The sequence below is a fragment of the Theropithecus gelada genome, chromosome 16, assembly GCF_003255815.1.
Source record: "Theropithecus gelada isolate Dixy chromosome 16, Tgel_1.0, whole genome shotgun sequence".
NCBI classification, from domain to species: domain Eukaryota; kingdom Metazoa; phylum Chordata; class Mammalia; order Primates; family Cercopithecidae; genus Theropithecus; species Theropithecus gelada.
The window spans coordinates 58,717,956-58,733,305 of record NC_037684.1 but is presented as its reverse complement, the minus strand read 5'-3'; the positions used below and the strand labels follow the sequence as shown (position 1 = coordinate 58,733,305).

The 15,350-nt window shown below is 46.2% G+C and overlaps 2 protein-coding genes across 3 annotated transcripts in view; one reads left to right on the top strand and one right to left on the bottom strand.

Annotated features, from left to right (window-relative positions):
- SRR (serine racemase) overlaps window positions 1-15,159 on the bottom strand; it is an 18,064-nt gene extending 2,905 nt beyond the window's left edge. The window contains exons 1-6 of one of the 2 annotated variants that reach the window (XM_025362864.1): window positions 14,966-15,159; window positions 6,381-6,552; window positions 3,800-3,926; window positions 2,860-2,963; window positions 690-809; window positions 480-554 (exon numbers count right to left, since the gene is read on the bottom strand). In XM_025362864.1, the coding sequence (XP_025218649.1) occupies window positions 480-554; window positions 690-809; window positions 2,860-2,963; window positions 3,800-3,926; window positions 6,381-6,548 (594 nt within the window). In that variant the 5' untranslated portion in view covers window positions 6,549-6,552; window positions 14,966-15,159. The remainder of the gene's footprint in view (window positions 1-479; window positions 555-689; window positions 810-2,859; window positions 2,964-3,799; window positions 3,927-6,380; window positions 6,553-14,965) is intronic. The other variant, XM_025362865.1, reaches the window with a different exon arrangement.
- The window catches only part of SMG6 (SMG6, nonsense mediated mRNA decay factor), a 243,643-nt gene continuing 243,451 nt past the window's right edge, over window positions 15,159-15,350 (top strand). The window contains exon 1 of the mRNA XM_025362851.1: window positions 15,159-15,350. Within this exon, the coding sequence (XP_025218636.1) occupies window positions 15,263-15,350 (88 nt within the window). The 5' untranslated portion in view covers window positions 15,159-15,262.

Below are 15,350 nucleotides of genomic sequence, written 5' to 3'. Positions count from 1 at the left end.
AAAATAATAAATAGCCCAGGTGCAGTGGCTCACGCCTGTAATCCCAGCACTTTCGGAGGCCAAGGCAGGCAGATCATGAGGTCAGGAGTTCAAGAACAGCCTTACCAACATGGTGAAACCCTGTCTCTACTGCAAAAAAAAACGCAAAAAAATTAGCGGGGTGTGGTGGCGTGTGCCTGTAATCCTAGCTACTCAGGAGGCTGAGAGGAGAATTGCTTGAGCCCGGGAGGTGGAGGTGGAAGTGAGCCAGGATCGTGTCACTGCACTCCAGCCTAGGTGACAGAGCAAAAGTCTGTCTTGAAAAAAAAAAAAATAGTAAATAGAGTAGTGAGGCAGAGACGGGCCTTCATCTCAAGTCCCAAAGGAATAAGGGGAAGGAATGGTAATGTGTGCAGAATTTTGAGCACGTGTATACAAATCATTTATGATGTAAAATAAATCTTCTGCTTGAAGTAGGGAATCTTCCAGAAGTTGCTCACCTTAATTGTAATTGCTATTCCAGCAACCATTCCTCCTCCACCTACAGGTACCACCAGTGCATCCACCAAAGGAACCTTTAGTGAAAAGAATATAAACTGTAAATGGGCCTACTAGTAAGCAATTTTATATTTAATGTGTACATATAAAATAATTGAATATAGCCCAATAGCTTTACCAGTAGCTAACCAGGAAGAACTCGGCTATTTTACCTGGTTCAGCACTTCCAGGGCAATTGTCCCTTGTCCAGCTATCACTGCAGGCTCCTGGTTGGGATGTACCATGATGCCTTCTGTTTCTTCTGTAACTCTTTTTGCAACATTTTCTCTGGACTGAAAGTACATTAATTTAGTTTAATTGATTTGTATTTAATAGAGTCCCCAACAAGTTCCCTTTGGTCATTTAACATTTTATTGACCATCTACTTTTTTCAGACTTTGTTCAGGTACTAGAGATATATATGTTAATAAACAAAATATCTCTTCCCTCAAGGGGGTTATATTATATGGTAGAGATGGGGGAAGTAAATATATGGTATGTCTAAGTGCAATGGAGTAAAATGAAGGAATTTATTTCATATAGGGTAGCCAAGAAGAGCCTCTAGTAAAGTGACATTTTAAAAGATCTGAACAAGTGCTGTGGATGTCTAGAATATTCCAGGGAGGGGGTAACAGTGCAAAGACTACAAAGTAGGAGTGCTTGGCCTTTCTGAGGAACAGCTGTAAAGGTTAGTATGGCTGGCACAGAGAGGGCAAGAGAAGTAATAGAATATGAGGTCAAGGCTGGGTGCAGTGGCTCATGCCTATAATCCCAGCACTCTGGGAGGCCAAGGTGGGCGAATCACTTCAGGTCAGGAGTTCAAGACCAGCCTTGCCAACACGGCGAAACCCTGTCTCTACTAAAAATACAAAAATTAGCCAGGTGTGGTGGCGCGTGCCTGTAATCCCAGCTACTCTGGTGGCTGAGGCATGAGAATCTCTTGAACCCAGGAAACAGGCTGCTGTGAGCTGAGATTGAACTACTGCACTGCAGCCTGGGTTGGACAGAGCGAGACCCTGTCTCAATAAAAGAAGATGAGGGGCTGGCTGCGGTGGCTTACACCTGTAATCCCAGCACTTTGGGAGGCCAAGGCAGGCGGAACATGAGGTCAGGAGTTCGAGGCCAGCCTGGCCAATATGGTGAAACCCTGTCTCTACTAAAGAATCAAAAATTAGCTGGGTGTGGTGACACATGCCTGTAGTCCCAGCTACTTGGGAGGCTGAGGCAGAAGAATTGCTTGAACCCGGGAGGCGGAGGTTGCAGTGAGCAGAGATCGTGCCATTGCACTCCAGCCTGGGTGACAGAGGGAGATTCTGTCTCAAAAGAAAAAAAAAAAAGATGAGGTCAAAAACATAGGAATGTTTGAGTTCATCCAGGGCTTAGATGATTGCAAGAACTCTGGTTTCCACTGTGTATCAGATGGGAAACCAACAGAAAGTTTTGACTTGAAAAGAGACGAGTTCTGACTTTGTTAAATGGAGAGCTCTGGTTGCTCAAAAAACCCTATAGTGGGGCAAGGGTGGATGCAGTGAGACCAGTTTGGCTACTGAATTGAATATAGGTGAGAATTGATGTTGGTTTGAATCAGGGTGGTTAACGGTAGACACAGAAGCAGTTGGGTTATGGAAGTATGTTGAAAGCAGACTGAGATTTGGATGTGGGGATATGAGAGGGTTATCAAAGATGATTCCTGGCTGTGTGCAGTGGGTCATGCCTGTGAGCCTAGCATTTTGGGAGGGCAAGGTGGGAGGATTGCTTGAGCCCAGGGGTTTGAGACCAGCCTGGGCAACCGTGAGACCCTGTCTACAAAAAATAAAGGAATTAGGTGTGGTGGCATGCACCTGTAGTCCTAGCTACTCAACAGGCTGAGGCAGGAGGATCCCACAACATAGGAAGACTCCATCTCTAAAAAAAAAAAAATTTTTTTTCAGAAACACAAAGATGACTCCAACTTTTTTGTTTGAGTAACTAGAAGAATAAAAATTGCTTTTTACTAAGATGAGAAACCCTGGAAGGGAAGAAATATAGGGAAGTAAGATCAGGAGTTTGGTTTTAGATGTAGTTTGAGATGCCTTTTAAGACATCAAGTGGGAAAGTTAGGTAGCTGTTGGATATAAAAGACGGCTGTTAAGGGGAGAGAAGTTGGAGTTGTTAGACCATAGGTAATAATTTAAGCAATGAGACTAATGAGATCTTGTGAGTGTAGATAGAGAAAAGGTTGAGCATGTAACAGAAATAAAGAGGAAACCACAAAGGAGGCTGAGAAGGAGCAGCCGGTAAGGTAGAAAGAGCCATTGGTCAAATGAAAGCTGTTAAGGTGGTACCAAACACTGCTCTCCTTACCTCATCACTAGGTTCACAGTATACAATTGACGCTCCGTAGGCTTGTATTGCAAGTTTTTTACAGTCTGGAGCTGTCTGGGGCACCACAATATAAGCAGGAATTCCTGGGAGAGGAAAACGTGTTTGGTTACTACAAGTCAGGAGAATTTAGAACAGAAACTTATGTGGTCAGGTGTGGTGGCTCATGCCTGTAATCCCAGCACTTTGGGAGGCTGAGGCAGGTGGATCACGAGGTCAGGAGATCAAGACCATCCTGGCTAACACAGTGAAACCCCGTCTGTAAAAAAAAAAAAAAAAAAAAAAAAAAAAAAAAAGCCGGGCATGGTGGTGGGCGTCTGTAGTCCCAGATACCTGGGAATGAGGCAGGACAATGGTGTGAACCTGGGAGGTGGAGCTTGCAGTGAGCCGAGATCATGCCGCTGCACTCCAGCCTGGGCGACAGAGCGAGACTCCCTCTCAAAAAAAAAAAAAAAAAAAACAACAAACAAACATGTTCAGCCAGGTGTGGTGGCTCACGCCTGTAATCCTGGCACTTTGGGAGGCCAAGGCAGGTGGACTGCCTGAGCCCAGGAGTTCGAGACCAGCCTGGGCAACATGGTGAAATTAGTATTTTGTATTTGTAAAATAAAAAAAATTAGCCAGGTGTGGTGGTGTGCACCTGTAATCCCAGCTACTCAGGAGGCTGAGGCAGGAACCCAGGAGGCGGAGGCTCCAGTGAGCTGAGATCACGCCACTGCTTCCCAGCCTGGGTGACAGAGCAAAACTCTTGTTTTCAGAAAAAAAAAAAAAATTAAAAGAAACTGATGTTCATATTGCTTGCAATCAGATGGAGATTTCTTTGGAAAGTTACTTCCCAAAGCTATCATCACTTTCATGGAAATGAAGGACACTTTTCCCCTCCTTTCTGATGATCTACCCAGTACCTTGAGAAATCAAGTACCTTCCAGTTTGGCAGCATAGGTGAGAGCCTGGCCATGGTTTCCACTGCTGTGAGTAACAACAGCTTTCGGCTTCCCTTCTAAAGCATCAGGAACCAAGCTTCTGACGGCATTAAGAGCACCACGGATCTGAAAAAGAGGGATGGTGAATTCACATATTTGATTAAAACATTGTTTTGAAAAGCAAGGAGCTTTTCTAGATTTTCTATACTTAACATGCACATCCAATCTGTCACCAAATCTTACCGATTTACCTTCTAAATATCTTATGTCCATCTTTATTTTTTATTTTTTGTTTTTTTGAGATGGAGTCTCTGTTACCCTGGCTGGAGTGCAGTGGCCCGATCTCAGCTCACTGCAACGTCCGCCTCCCCACACCGCACCTACCCCCAGGGTCGGGTTCAAGTGATTCTCCTGCCTCAGCCTCCCAAGTAGCTGGGATTATAGGCCCCTGCCACCAAGCCTGGCTAAATTTTTTTTTTTTAAGACCTAGTCTCGTTCTGTTGTCACCCAGGCTGGAGTGCAGTGCTGCAATCTTGGATCACTGCAAGCTCCACTTCCTAGGTTCACACCAATCTCCTGCCTCAGCCTCCTGAGTAGCTGGGACTACAGGTGCCCACCACCATGCCCGGCTAATTTTTTTGAATTTTTAGTAGAGACGGGGTTTCCCTGTGTTACCCAGGATGGTCTCGATCTCCTGACCTCGTGATCCACCTGCCTCAGCCCCACAAAGTGCTGGGATTACATGCGTGAGCCTCTGCGCCCGGCCTTTTTCATTTTTATTTATTTATTTATTTTTGAGATGGAGTCTTGCTGTATCGCTCATGCTGGAGTGCAGTGGTGCAATCTCAGCTCACTGCAACCTCCGCCTTCTGGGTTCAAGTGATTCTCCTGCCTCAGCCTCCCAAGCAGCTGGCATTACAGGTCCTGGCACCAAGACCGGCTCATTTTGTATTTTTAGTAGAAAGGGTTTCACCAAGGCTGGGCGCTGTGGCTCATGCCTGTAATCCCAGCACTTTGGGAGGCCAAGGCAGGCGGATCACGAGGTCAGGAGATCAAGACCATCGTGGCTAACACAGTGAAACCCCATCTCTACCAAAAATACAAAAAGAAATTAGCCAGGCATGGTGGTGGGCACCTGTAGTCCCAGCTACTCGGGAGGCTGAGGCAGGAGAATGGCGTGAACCTGGAAGGCAGAGCTTGCAGTGAGCTGAGATGGTGCCACTGCACTCCAGCCTAGGGGACAGAGCGAGACTCCTTCTCCAAACAAAACAAAATGAAAAAGCGTTTCATCATGTTGGTCAGGTTGGTCTCTAACTCCTGACCTCAGATGATCTACCTGCTTCAGCCTCCCGTAGTGCTGGGATTACAGGTGTGAGCCACTGTGCCTGGCATATATTTGTATTTTTTGTAGACAGGGTTTTGCCCTGTGGCCCAGGCTTAGATCTTTTATATTCATAATGTATCCATGTGTAGCAAGTTGATAACAGTGAATGCTTAAACTTGGGTCATATACAGAGTGATCATACTTTCCAGTTTGCCTACAACAGTTTGGGTGTCTCAGTTTAGACATTTCAGGTTGCTTCTTTTAGTCTGAAACATGTCCTAGTTTGGATAATAAATTATGTCTTAGTTTAGACGGTAAGTGATGTTATATATAATAAAGTCATGCTTTCCTTAAGGATGGGGATATGTTTTGAGAAATGCATGATTTGGCAATGTCATCATTGTATGTGCATCAGAGTGTACTTTTATACAAACCCAGCTGTTACAGCCTATTGCTCCTAGGCTGCAAACCCTGTGTAGCATGTTACTGTACTGAATACTGCAGGCAGCTATAACACAATGACAAGTATTTCTGTATCTAAACACAGAAACAGTACAGTAAATGTATGGTATTATAACCTTATGGGGCCAAGGACCACCATCATATAGGTGGTCTGTCATTGACTGAAACGTTATGTAGCCCATGACTGTATTTTATGTATATACTATATATATACACATACATATGATATATAAAAATTACTTGGATAGGCCGGGCGCGGTGGCTCAAGCTTGTAATCCCAGCACTTTGGGAGGCCGAGACGGGCGGATCACGAGGTCGGGAGATCGAGACCATCCTGGCTAACACGGTGAAACCCCGTCTCTACTAAAAAATACAAAAAACTAGCCGGGCGAGGTGGCGGGCTCCTGTAGTCCCAGCTACTCCGGAGGCTGAGGCAGGAGAATGGCGTAAACCCGGGAGGCGGAGCTTGCAGTGAGCTGAGATCCGGCCACAGCACTCCAGCCTGGGCGACAGAGCCAGACTCCGTCTCAAAAAAAAAAAAAAAAAAAAAAATTACTTGGATAGTTATATATATGATCTTAATTACAAGGATTTTGTGACTGTGTAAAGTGGCTTATCAACACTATGATGCTAGGTAAAACAAGAACTTGAAAGGAAAATTTCTGTAACCTTTTTTCCAACCATATAAAGGCATTAATTTACTTCTCTGCCTGTCTCATTGGGTGGTCACAATCAAATTGATATGTGAAGGGGTTTGAAAACAAACATGGTACACTGAGAAAAAGGATTGTTACCTTAAAAGATCCTGTCTTCTGGAAGAGCTCACATTTGAAGAAAAGATTGCGCCCTGTTAGTTGATTCAAAATGGAGCTTGTTAGCACTGGTGTGAGGTGGATAGAATCTCGAATGTTGATATGAGCTTTTTCAACATCAGCAAAGGAGATGCAGTACTGAGCACACATGGTTCTGAAACCCAGGAATAAGAAAGGGGTCAAAGCAAAGTCCGAGACAATATGTTTATTGAAGAGATTTTGAAAATATGTAACAGAATAGACCTGGGGCCTGTGGTGTCATATGGAAACTCTCCATTACTAGAGTGCCAGAATTTCTCTAAAAGATATTTGACTTGAAAGCTGAACGAAGCTTTTCTGGTGAAGCTTTGAGGGAAGTTAACTGATGATGATTACAGAAGGCTAAAGCCCATTCCCCCCCACACCACCCATCTCTTAGCACTGTTGGCACTGCCACTGGTCTCCACCTTCCTTTTTTTTTCCTTTTCTTTGAGACGGAGTCTTGCTCTGGAGCCCAGGCTGGAGTGCAGTGGCATGATCTCGGCTCACTGCAACCTCCACCTCCCAGGTCCTGGTTCAAGCAATTCTCCTGCCTCAGCCTCCCGAGTAGCTGGGATTACAGGAATGTGCCATTGTGCCCAGCTAATTTTTGTATTTTTAGTAGAGACAGGGTTTCACCATGTTGGCCAGGCTGGTCTTGAATGTCTGACCTCATGATCCACCTGCCTTGGCCTCCCAAAGTGTTGGGATTACAGGCGTGAGCCACTGTGCCCAGCTCCACCTTTCTTTTAATCATTGTTATGAAGCTACTTGAATGAACTGGATTCAATTTTTATGTTATTTTTAATTTATAAATTTAATTTTTAGTAAACATTTAATAAATTGTTTATTGATACAGAAAAAATAGCTAGACTTTTCCATTTAAATAACTATGTTCATTTTCTTTATTTCCCTCTGCATTTGCTTTTTTTGTTTTTTGAGATGAAGTTTCACTCATGTTGCCCAGGCTGGAGTGCATTGGTGCAATCCTGGCTCACCACAACCTCTGCCTCCTGGGTTCAAGCGATTCTCCTGCCTCAGCCTCCCGAGTAGCTGAGATTACAGGCATGTGCCACCACACCCAGCTAATTTTGTATTTTTAATAGAGATGGGTTTCTCCATGTTGGTCAGGCTGGTCTCGAACTCCCGACCTCAGGTGATCCGCCCGCCTCGGACTCCCAAAGTGCTGGGATTAGAGGCGTGAGCCACCGCACCCAGCTCCTTCTGCATTTTTTTTTTTTTTTTTTTGAGACGGAGTCTCACTCTGTCGCCCAGGCTGGAGTGCAGTGGCCGGATCTCAGCTCACTGCAAGCTCCGCCTCCCGGGTTCCCGCCATTCTCCTGCCTCAGCCTCCCGAGTAGCTGGGACTACAGGCGCCCGCCGCCTCGCCCGGCTAGTTTTTTGTATTTTTTAGTAGAGACGGGGTTTCACCGGGTTAGCCAGGATGGTCTCGATATCCTGACCTCGTGATCCACCCGTCTCGGCCTCCCAAAGTGCTGGGATTACAGGCTTGAGCCACCGCGCCCGGCCTCCTTCTGCATTCTCAATACACATTACATAATAGTTAAAGCAAGCATTTTGTTTACTCCTACTACATTTGGCTCAGTTTATTTACAATTTTCATAATTATAATTTTCAATAACTACATTAAGCTTCCACTTTCCACTGTGTTTATTGTAGTAGTTAAATATGAAGTTCCTCTATTTTTTCCTTATTACAAAAGAATCTATCTTTATTAGAAAACTGAGTTAATCTGAAAATACAGACATACAAAAAGAACATGAAAATAGACACTAAACCTTCCTACTTAAAGACAGTTGCTATCTAGTGGTTTACCTTTCCAGGCCCAACTACATGTGAAGACAAAACTCTTTGGTAGGTTTGGTAACTTGTTTTTATCAGACAATAATATGAATATCAGTGAATCTCATCAGTGAGTGCATTCATCCACCTTTTTTTTTTTTGAGATGGAGTTTCGCTTTGTCACCCAGACTAGAGTGCAGTGGCATGATTGCGGCTCACTGCAACCTCCGCCTCCCGGGTTCAAGCAGTTGTCCTGCCTCAACCTCCGGAGTTGCTGGGACTACAGGTACCCACCACCACACCCAGCTAATTTTTATATTTTTAGTAGAGGCGGGGTTTCACTATGTTGGCCAGGCTGGTCTCTTAACTCCTGACCTCAGGCAATCCACCTGCCTCAGCCTCCCAAAGTGCTGGGATTACAGGCGTGAGCCACCGTGCCCAGCTTTATCCAACTTTTAAAATGACAAAAATACAGTAATTTAGCTGGGTGCAGTGACACATGCTGGTAGTCCCCTCTACTTGGAAGGCTGAGGTAGGAGGCTTGCTTGAGCCCAGGAGTGTGTTATGATCATGCCTAGGAATAGCCACTGTATTGTGGCCTGGGCAACCGTAAGCAAGACCCTGTCTCTTAAAAAAGAAAAAATCATAATTTTAAGTTTACATAGCTCAAATGAACATTTGGATTTCCTTTTGTTGTTGTTGGCTGTAAGAACGATGTAATGAATAGCCTTGTTGCAAGATTTTTGTGTACCTCCCTCAGTCCTTAGGGTAGATTTCACCAAATGGTATTTTGTATCAAAAGGCATGCACATTTCTAAGACATGATACCCACTGCCAAACTGATCTCCAGAAGGGTCCTATATTACATCAATTTGTACTCTCAACAACAATTTTAATGGAATGTTTATTTTCCTTCATTCTTTCTATATCATTTTTGTGCCACTTTAATTATGTCTAGTAGTAGTTTTATTTTTGAGACGGAATCTTGCCCTGTCGCCCAGGCTGGAGTGCAGTGGTGGGATCTTGGCTCACTGCAACCTCCGCCTCCCAAGTTCAAGTGATTCTCCTGCCTCAGCCTCCCAAGTAGCTGGGACTACAGGTGCCTGCCACCACACCCGGCTAATTTTTTGTATTTTTAGTAGATACGGGGTTTCACCGTGTTAGCCAGGATTGTCTCCATCTCCTGACTTCGTGATGGGCCCGCCTCAGCCTCCCAAAGTGCTGAGATTACAGGCGTGAGCCACTGCGCCTGGCAATGTCTAGTAGTTTTAATTTACATTAATTACTAGTGATCAAACTTTTTTTTTTTTTTTTTGGGGACGGAGTCTTGCTTTGTCTCCCAGGCTGGAGTGCAGTGGCGCGGATCTCGGCTCACTGCAAGCTCCGCCTCCCGGGTTCACGCCATTCTCCTGCCTCAGCCTCCCAAGTAGCTGGGACTACAGGCGCCTGCCACCATGCCCGGCTAATTTTTTTTTGTTTGTATTTTAGTAGAGACGGGGTTTCGCCGTGTTAGCCAGGATGGTCTCGATCTCCTGACCTCGTGATCCGCCCATCTCAGCCTCCCAAAGTGCTGGGATTACAGGCGTGAGCCACCGCGCCCAGCCAACTCAATATTTTTTAATGTCAATTATGCCCCCTCGGCTGGGCACAGTGGCAGGAAGATTGCTTAAACCCAAGAGTTCAAGGCTGCCGTGAGTTATGATTGCACCACTGCAAAGGCAAGATCCTATTAAAAAACAAAACAAAACAAAACAAAACAAAAAAAAACAAGAGAGCAAAAAATAGTTGGCTGGGCATGGTGGCTCATGCCTGTAATCCCAGCACTTTTGGAGGCCAAAGCGAGTGGATTACCTGAGGTCAGGAGTTCAAGACCAGAATGACTAACATGGTGAAATCCCATCTCCATTAAAAAAACAAAAATTAGTGGGAGTGGTGGCATGCGCCTGTAGTCCCAGGTACTAGGGAGGCTGAGGCAGAAAAATTGCTTGAACCTGGAAGGCAAAGGTTGCAGTGAGCCGAGATAGTTCCACTGCACTCCAGCCTGGGCGACAAAGTGAGACTCTGTCTCAAAAAACACAACAAAAAATCCCAAAAAACCATGCCAGGCCTGAAGACTCAATATTTTTATGAATAAATGTCAATTATGCCCCCTTGGCAGGGTGCAGTGGCTCATACCTGTAATCTCAGCACTTTAGGTGGCCAAGGCGGGTGGACTGCTTGAGCTCAGGAGTTCAAGACCAGCCTGGGCAACATGTTGAAACCCTGTCTCTACCAAACATACAAAAATTAGCTGTGCACGTGGCAGGCGCCTGCAGTGGTAATTCTATGATAAACAGTATGGTACTTCCTCAAAAAATTGAACATTGAATCATCCTATGATCTAGCAACTCCATTCCTACATGTGGACCCTGTCTCTCAATAACAACAAAACCCAAAATACAAAACACCCACTATCAAAAATGAGATATGTTTTGGAGGTTGTAAATAGTTAGTCCTCTTAGTTGCAAGTGATAGAACCTCAATCTGAACTACCTTAGTAGGCACAAGGTGAAGGTGTTGAGATTTACTAGCTCATGGAATCCATGAAGAGTTGAATAAACCATGGTAATGGGAGGAATAGGAAGCTTCAGGAACAACTGGAACCAGAGATTTGAGAGTTTCCCAGACTCTTAGTCTCTCACTTCTGCTGCTTTCTGCATGTCGGCTTCTTTTTCACTGCATGGCTGCTGACAGCTCGTATGTTTTACATTTTATGGCTTCCACACTGGAGGCAAATTTTCTTTCCCAGTTTCAGTTCAAAAAATTCTGGGTAAGGACTCTGGCCCATCTTGGCCCAGCACCAGTGGCCAGGGTATGAGGTCATTTAAGACAACAGTATAGGGCCGGGCGCGGTGGCTCAAGCCTGTAATCCCAGCACTTTGGGAGGCCGAGACGGGCGGATCACGAGGTCAGGAGATCAAGACCATCCTGGCTAACACGGTGAAACCCCGTCTCTACTAAAAATACAAAAAAAACTAGCCGGGCGAGGTGGCGGGCGCCTGTAGTCCCGGCTACTCGGGAGGCTGAGGCAGGAGAATGGCGTAAACCCAGGAGGCGGAGCTTGCAGTGAGCTGAGATCCGGCCACTGCACTCCAGCCTGGGCGACAGAGCGAGACTCCGCCTCAAAAAAAAAAAAAAAAAAAAAAAAAAAGACAACAGTATGCAATAGTCAGAAGTATTTACATAAACATGAAAAAGAAACAGAATGAGATCTGTAACACAGTATCAGTTAGGTATATTTAAAACACATACATACATAAAATAACATTACATATTACTGAAAGATACATGTATATTCAAAGACATATATCAAACACATTGGAGTGACTACCTAAGGAGGGAGAGAAAGAACATGAGTGGAAAGTGGAATGAAGAGAAAAAAGATAAAATGAGAAAGGCCTTGTTAATGACAGTGTGGATAAATGAGTATGACTGGCTCAATTCTCTGCACCTGAGGGGAAAATAGCAAAATAAAGGAGTGATGGAGGAAAGAAAACAAAGAAAAGAAAAAGTGTTTTTGAGTGGGAGTAAGGGGCATTTTCCAAGTGAAAATAAAGGGGAGAATGCTGGGGAGATGATTCCATACATGTTCATTCCAGGAACAGAAGAGACACATCCTGATAGTGGATTGAATGGGGGAGAGGGGTGTGAAGAATAAATCCTGGGCCAGGCATGGTGGCTCACACCTGTATTCCCAACACTTTGGAAGGCCAAGGTGGGAAGATTGCCAGAGGCAAGGAGTTTGAGACCAGCCTGGGCAACACAGGGAAACCCTGACTCTACAAATTATTATTATTATTATTTTGAGATGGAGTTTCGCTCTTGTCACCCAGGCTGGAGTGCAATGGCGCAATCAGGGCTCACTGCAACCTCCGCCTCCCGGATTCAAGCAATTCTCCTGCCTCAGCCTCCCAAGTAGCTGGGATTACAGGCATGTACCACTATACCTGGCTAATGTTTTCTATTTAGTAGGGATGGGGTTTCACCATGTTGGTCGGGCTGGTCTCAAACTCCTGACCTCAGGTGATCCACCTGCCTCAGGCTCCCAAAGTGCTGGGATTACAGGTGTGAGCCATCACACCCGGCCAGATTTTTTTTTTTTTTTGAGATGGAGTCTCACTCTGTCGCCAGGCTGGAGTGCAGTGGTGTGATCTTGGCTCACTGCAACCTCTGCTTCTTAGGTTCAAGTGATTCTCCTGCCTCGGTCTCCCGAGTAGCTGGGATTACAGGCACCCACCACCATGTCCAGCTAGTTTTTGTATTTTTAGTAGAGATGGGGTTTCACCATGTTGGCCAGGCTGGTCTCGAACTCCTGACCTCCAATGATCTGCCCACCTTGGCCTCCTACAGTGCTGGGATTACAGGTGAGGCACCGGCTTGAATAGCTTGAACCCAGCAGGTGGAGGTTGCAGTGAGCCGAGATCGCGCCACTGCATTCCATTCTGGGTGACAGAGCAAGACTCTGCCTCAAAAAAAAAAAAAAAAAAAAAAAAGGGAATAGTAATAACTACTCTTAGCAGATCTTCGAGGTCCCAAGTAATGGCCCACGGTACTTGTCCGGGCCTAAAATTGTTGTTTTTAAAAAAAATTCCAAATGCTTAGAAGTTTTTGCTTAATTTTTGGTATTCATTTCTAATTTTATTACTTTGTGCTCAGTAAAAACGACCTGTAGAATTTTTACTTTTAGAAACTGAATTCAGGGCTGGGCGCGGTGGCTCACGCCTGTAATCCCAGCACTTCAGGAGGTTGAGGCGGGTGGATCACCTGAGGTCAGGAGTCCGAGACCAGCCTGGTCAACAAGGTGAAACCCCATCTCTACTAAAAATACAAAAAATTAGCCGGGCATGGTGGTGGGCGCCTGTAATCCCAGCTACTCGGGAGGCTGAGGCAAGAGAATCGCTTGAAACCAGGAAGCAAAGCAGGTTGAGGTGAGACAAGATTGTGCCACTGCACTCCAGCCTGGACAACAAGAGTGAAACTCCGTCTCAAACAACAAAAAACAAAAAACAAAAAAACTCAGCACCTTTCATTGTTACTCAGACCTAAATATGGTTGTCTTTCTTTTCATTTCTTTTTACCTGGTATTTCATGAATCCTTTAAATCTGAGAATTCAAAAATTTCCACCAACTTAGTAAATTTTCTTCTACTATTTGATTATTGCTCTTCTGCTGTCAGCTCTATTATCCCCTTCTGGAACTCATATTTAATTATTAATTTTTGGTACCCCTTCTCCATGTCTCCCATCTTTGTCTCTCAGTTTTTATCTATTATCTTTTCCTTCTGAGTTCAGGTAAATTTTCTTGAACTGGTTTAACTTTTGGCATATCTAATCTGCAGTTCACTGACACTGTTGCATTACATTGGCAGTGCCATTTGTCCTAAGAAAGTTTTCTTGTTTTCCATTATTTTTCCATCTTTAAAAAAAAAAAAAATCATGCGATGGCCTCTCAAATTTCAATGTGAAACAGATTATTTTTTAACACTTCTTCCTATTTCTCTCAAATCTGGTGGCAAAGGCTGTCAGTTGCCCTGACCACTCAAATGATTCCTCTTCTGAACTGTTGGATCTTTTCATCCATCTACTGACTTTCTTCTTATGCTTAACTTTCTGGTGACAAAATGTCACGTAAAAGGAACTGAAGGAGTTCTGTTAGAGGTTGTTGCAATCCCTTCGGCTCAGACTAAGGAATAATTGGTAACTATTCTGTGATGGGTGTGTTCTAAAGGCCTCTGGGGCTGTGAAGGAGCAACAGGTGGAGGCAGGCAGCCTTGGGGAAGGGAGCTTCACCTCTGCACAGTTCTCCAAAAAAAGGTTCAAGTACCAGTCTTCTGGTCTAGTTAAATTTTAAAGATGGGAAATTAAAATGTCAACCTGAGATCCAGAGCAGTATTTTTTTTCAAGAATCCACAGTGACACAGAAACTCCCAAATTGACTTTTTTTTTGAGGCGGAGTCTCGCTCTGTAGGAGACTCCCGGGCTGGAGCGCAGTGGTGCGATCTCGGCTCACTGCAGCCTCCGCCTCCCGGGTTCAAGGGTTCAAGCGATCCGCCCGTCTCAGCCTCCCGAGTAGCCGGGATTACACGTCCCAAATCGACTTATATACCTCCTGATGTACTCCCTTCCACACGATTCCAACTATATCGTATGTATTTTTTTAAAAGTCAGGGGGCGGCCGGGCACAGTGGCTCACGCCTGTCATCCCAGCACTTTGGGAGGCCGAGGCGGGTGGATCACTTGAGGTCAGGAGTTCGAGACCAGCCTAGTGAAACCCGTCTCTACAAAAAATACAAAAATTGGCCGGGCTTGGCGTCGTGCACCTGTAGTCCCAGCTACTAGGGAGGCTGAGGCAGGAGGATCGCTTGAATCCAGGAGGCGGAGGTTGCAGTGAGCCGAGATCGCGCCCCTGCACTCCAGCCTGGGCGACAGCGCGAGGCTCCGCCTCAAAAAAAAAAAAAAAAAAAAAAAAGGGAATAGTAATAACTACTCTTAGCAGATCTTCAAGGTCCCAAGTAATGGCCCGCGGGCTAGTCCGGGCCTGTGGCGGGCGAGCCCGGCCTAAGGTGTCCAGAGGAGCCCAGGCTGCGGGGTGTCTCTGTCAACCCGAGTCCCAGACTAGTACCAGTGTCCTCGGTGGCCACGACAGCAGCAACGGCAGCCACCGCCGCAAACGCCCGCCCGGCCAGGCAAGGCTCGGCCTAGCCTCACCTCAGCTCCCCGCCGCCGCGCCTCCAGCTCCAGCCTCCGCGAGCCTCCCCGGCTGCACCTCTGCGCACGCGCAGCGCCCGCCCGCCCCGCCCAGGCTCGCGCTCCGGTCCCGCCCCTCTGGAATCGGCGTCGGAAGCTTTTCCTCCCAGCGCGGCCACCGTCGTTCGGCCAGGCAGGGCGGGAGGGGGCGGGGAAAGGCTGGGAGGTGGGCGAGCGCGCGCGCCGCCCGTCTGTGGTGGTTTCCTGGCTGCGCGCGGCGGTGGCGGAGTAGCTACGGCTGTAGCAGCAGCCGCGAAGATGGCGGAAGGGCTGGAGCGTGTGCGGATCTCCGCGTCGGAGCTGCGCGGGATCCTGGCTACTCTGGCCCCGCAGGCCGGGAGCAGAG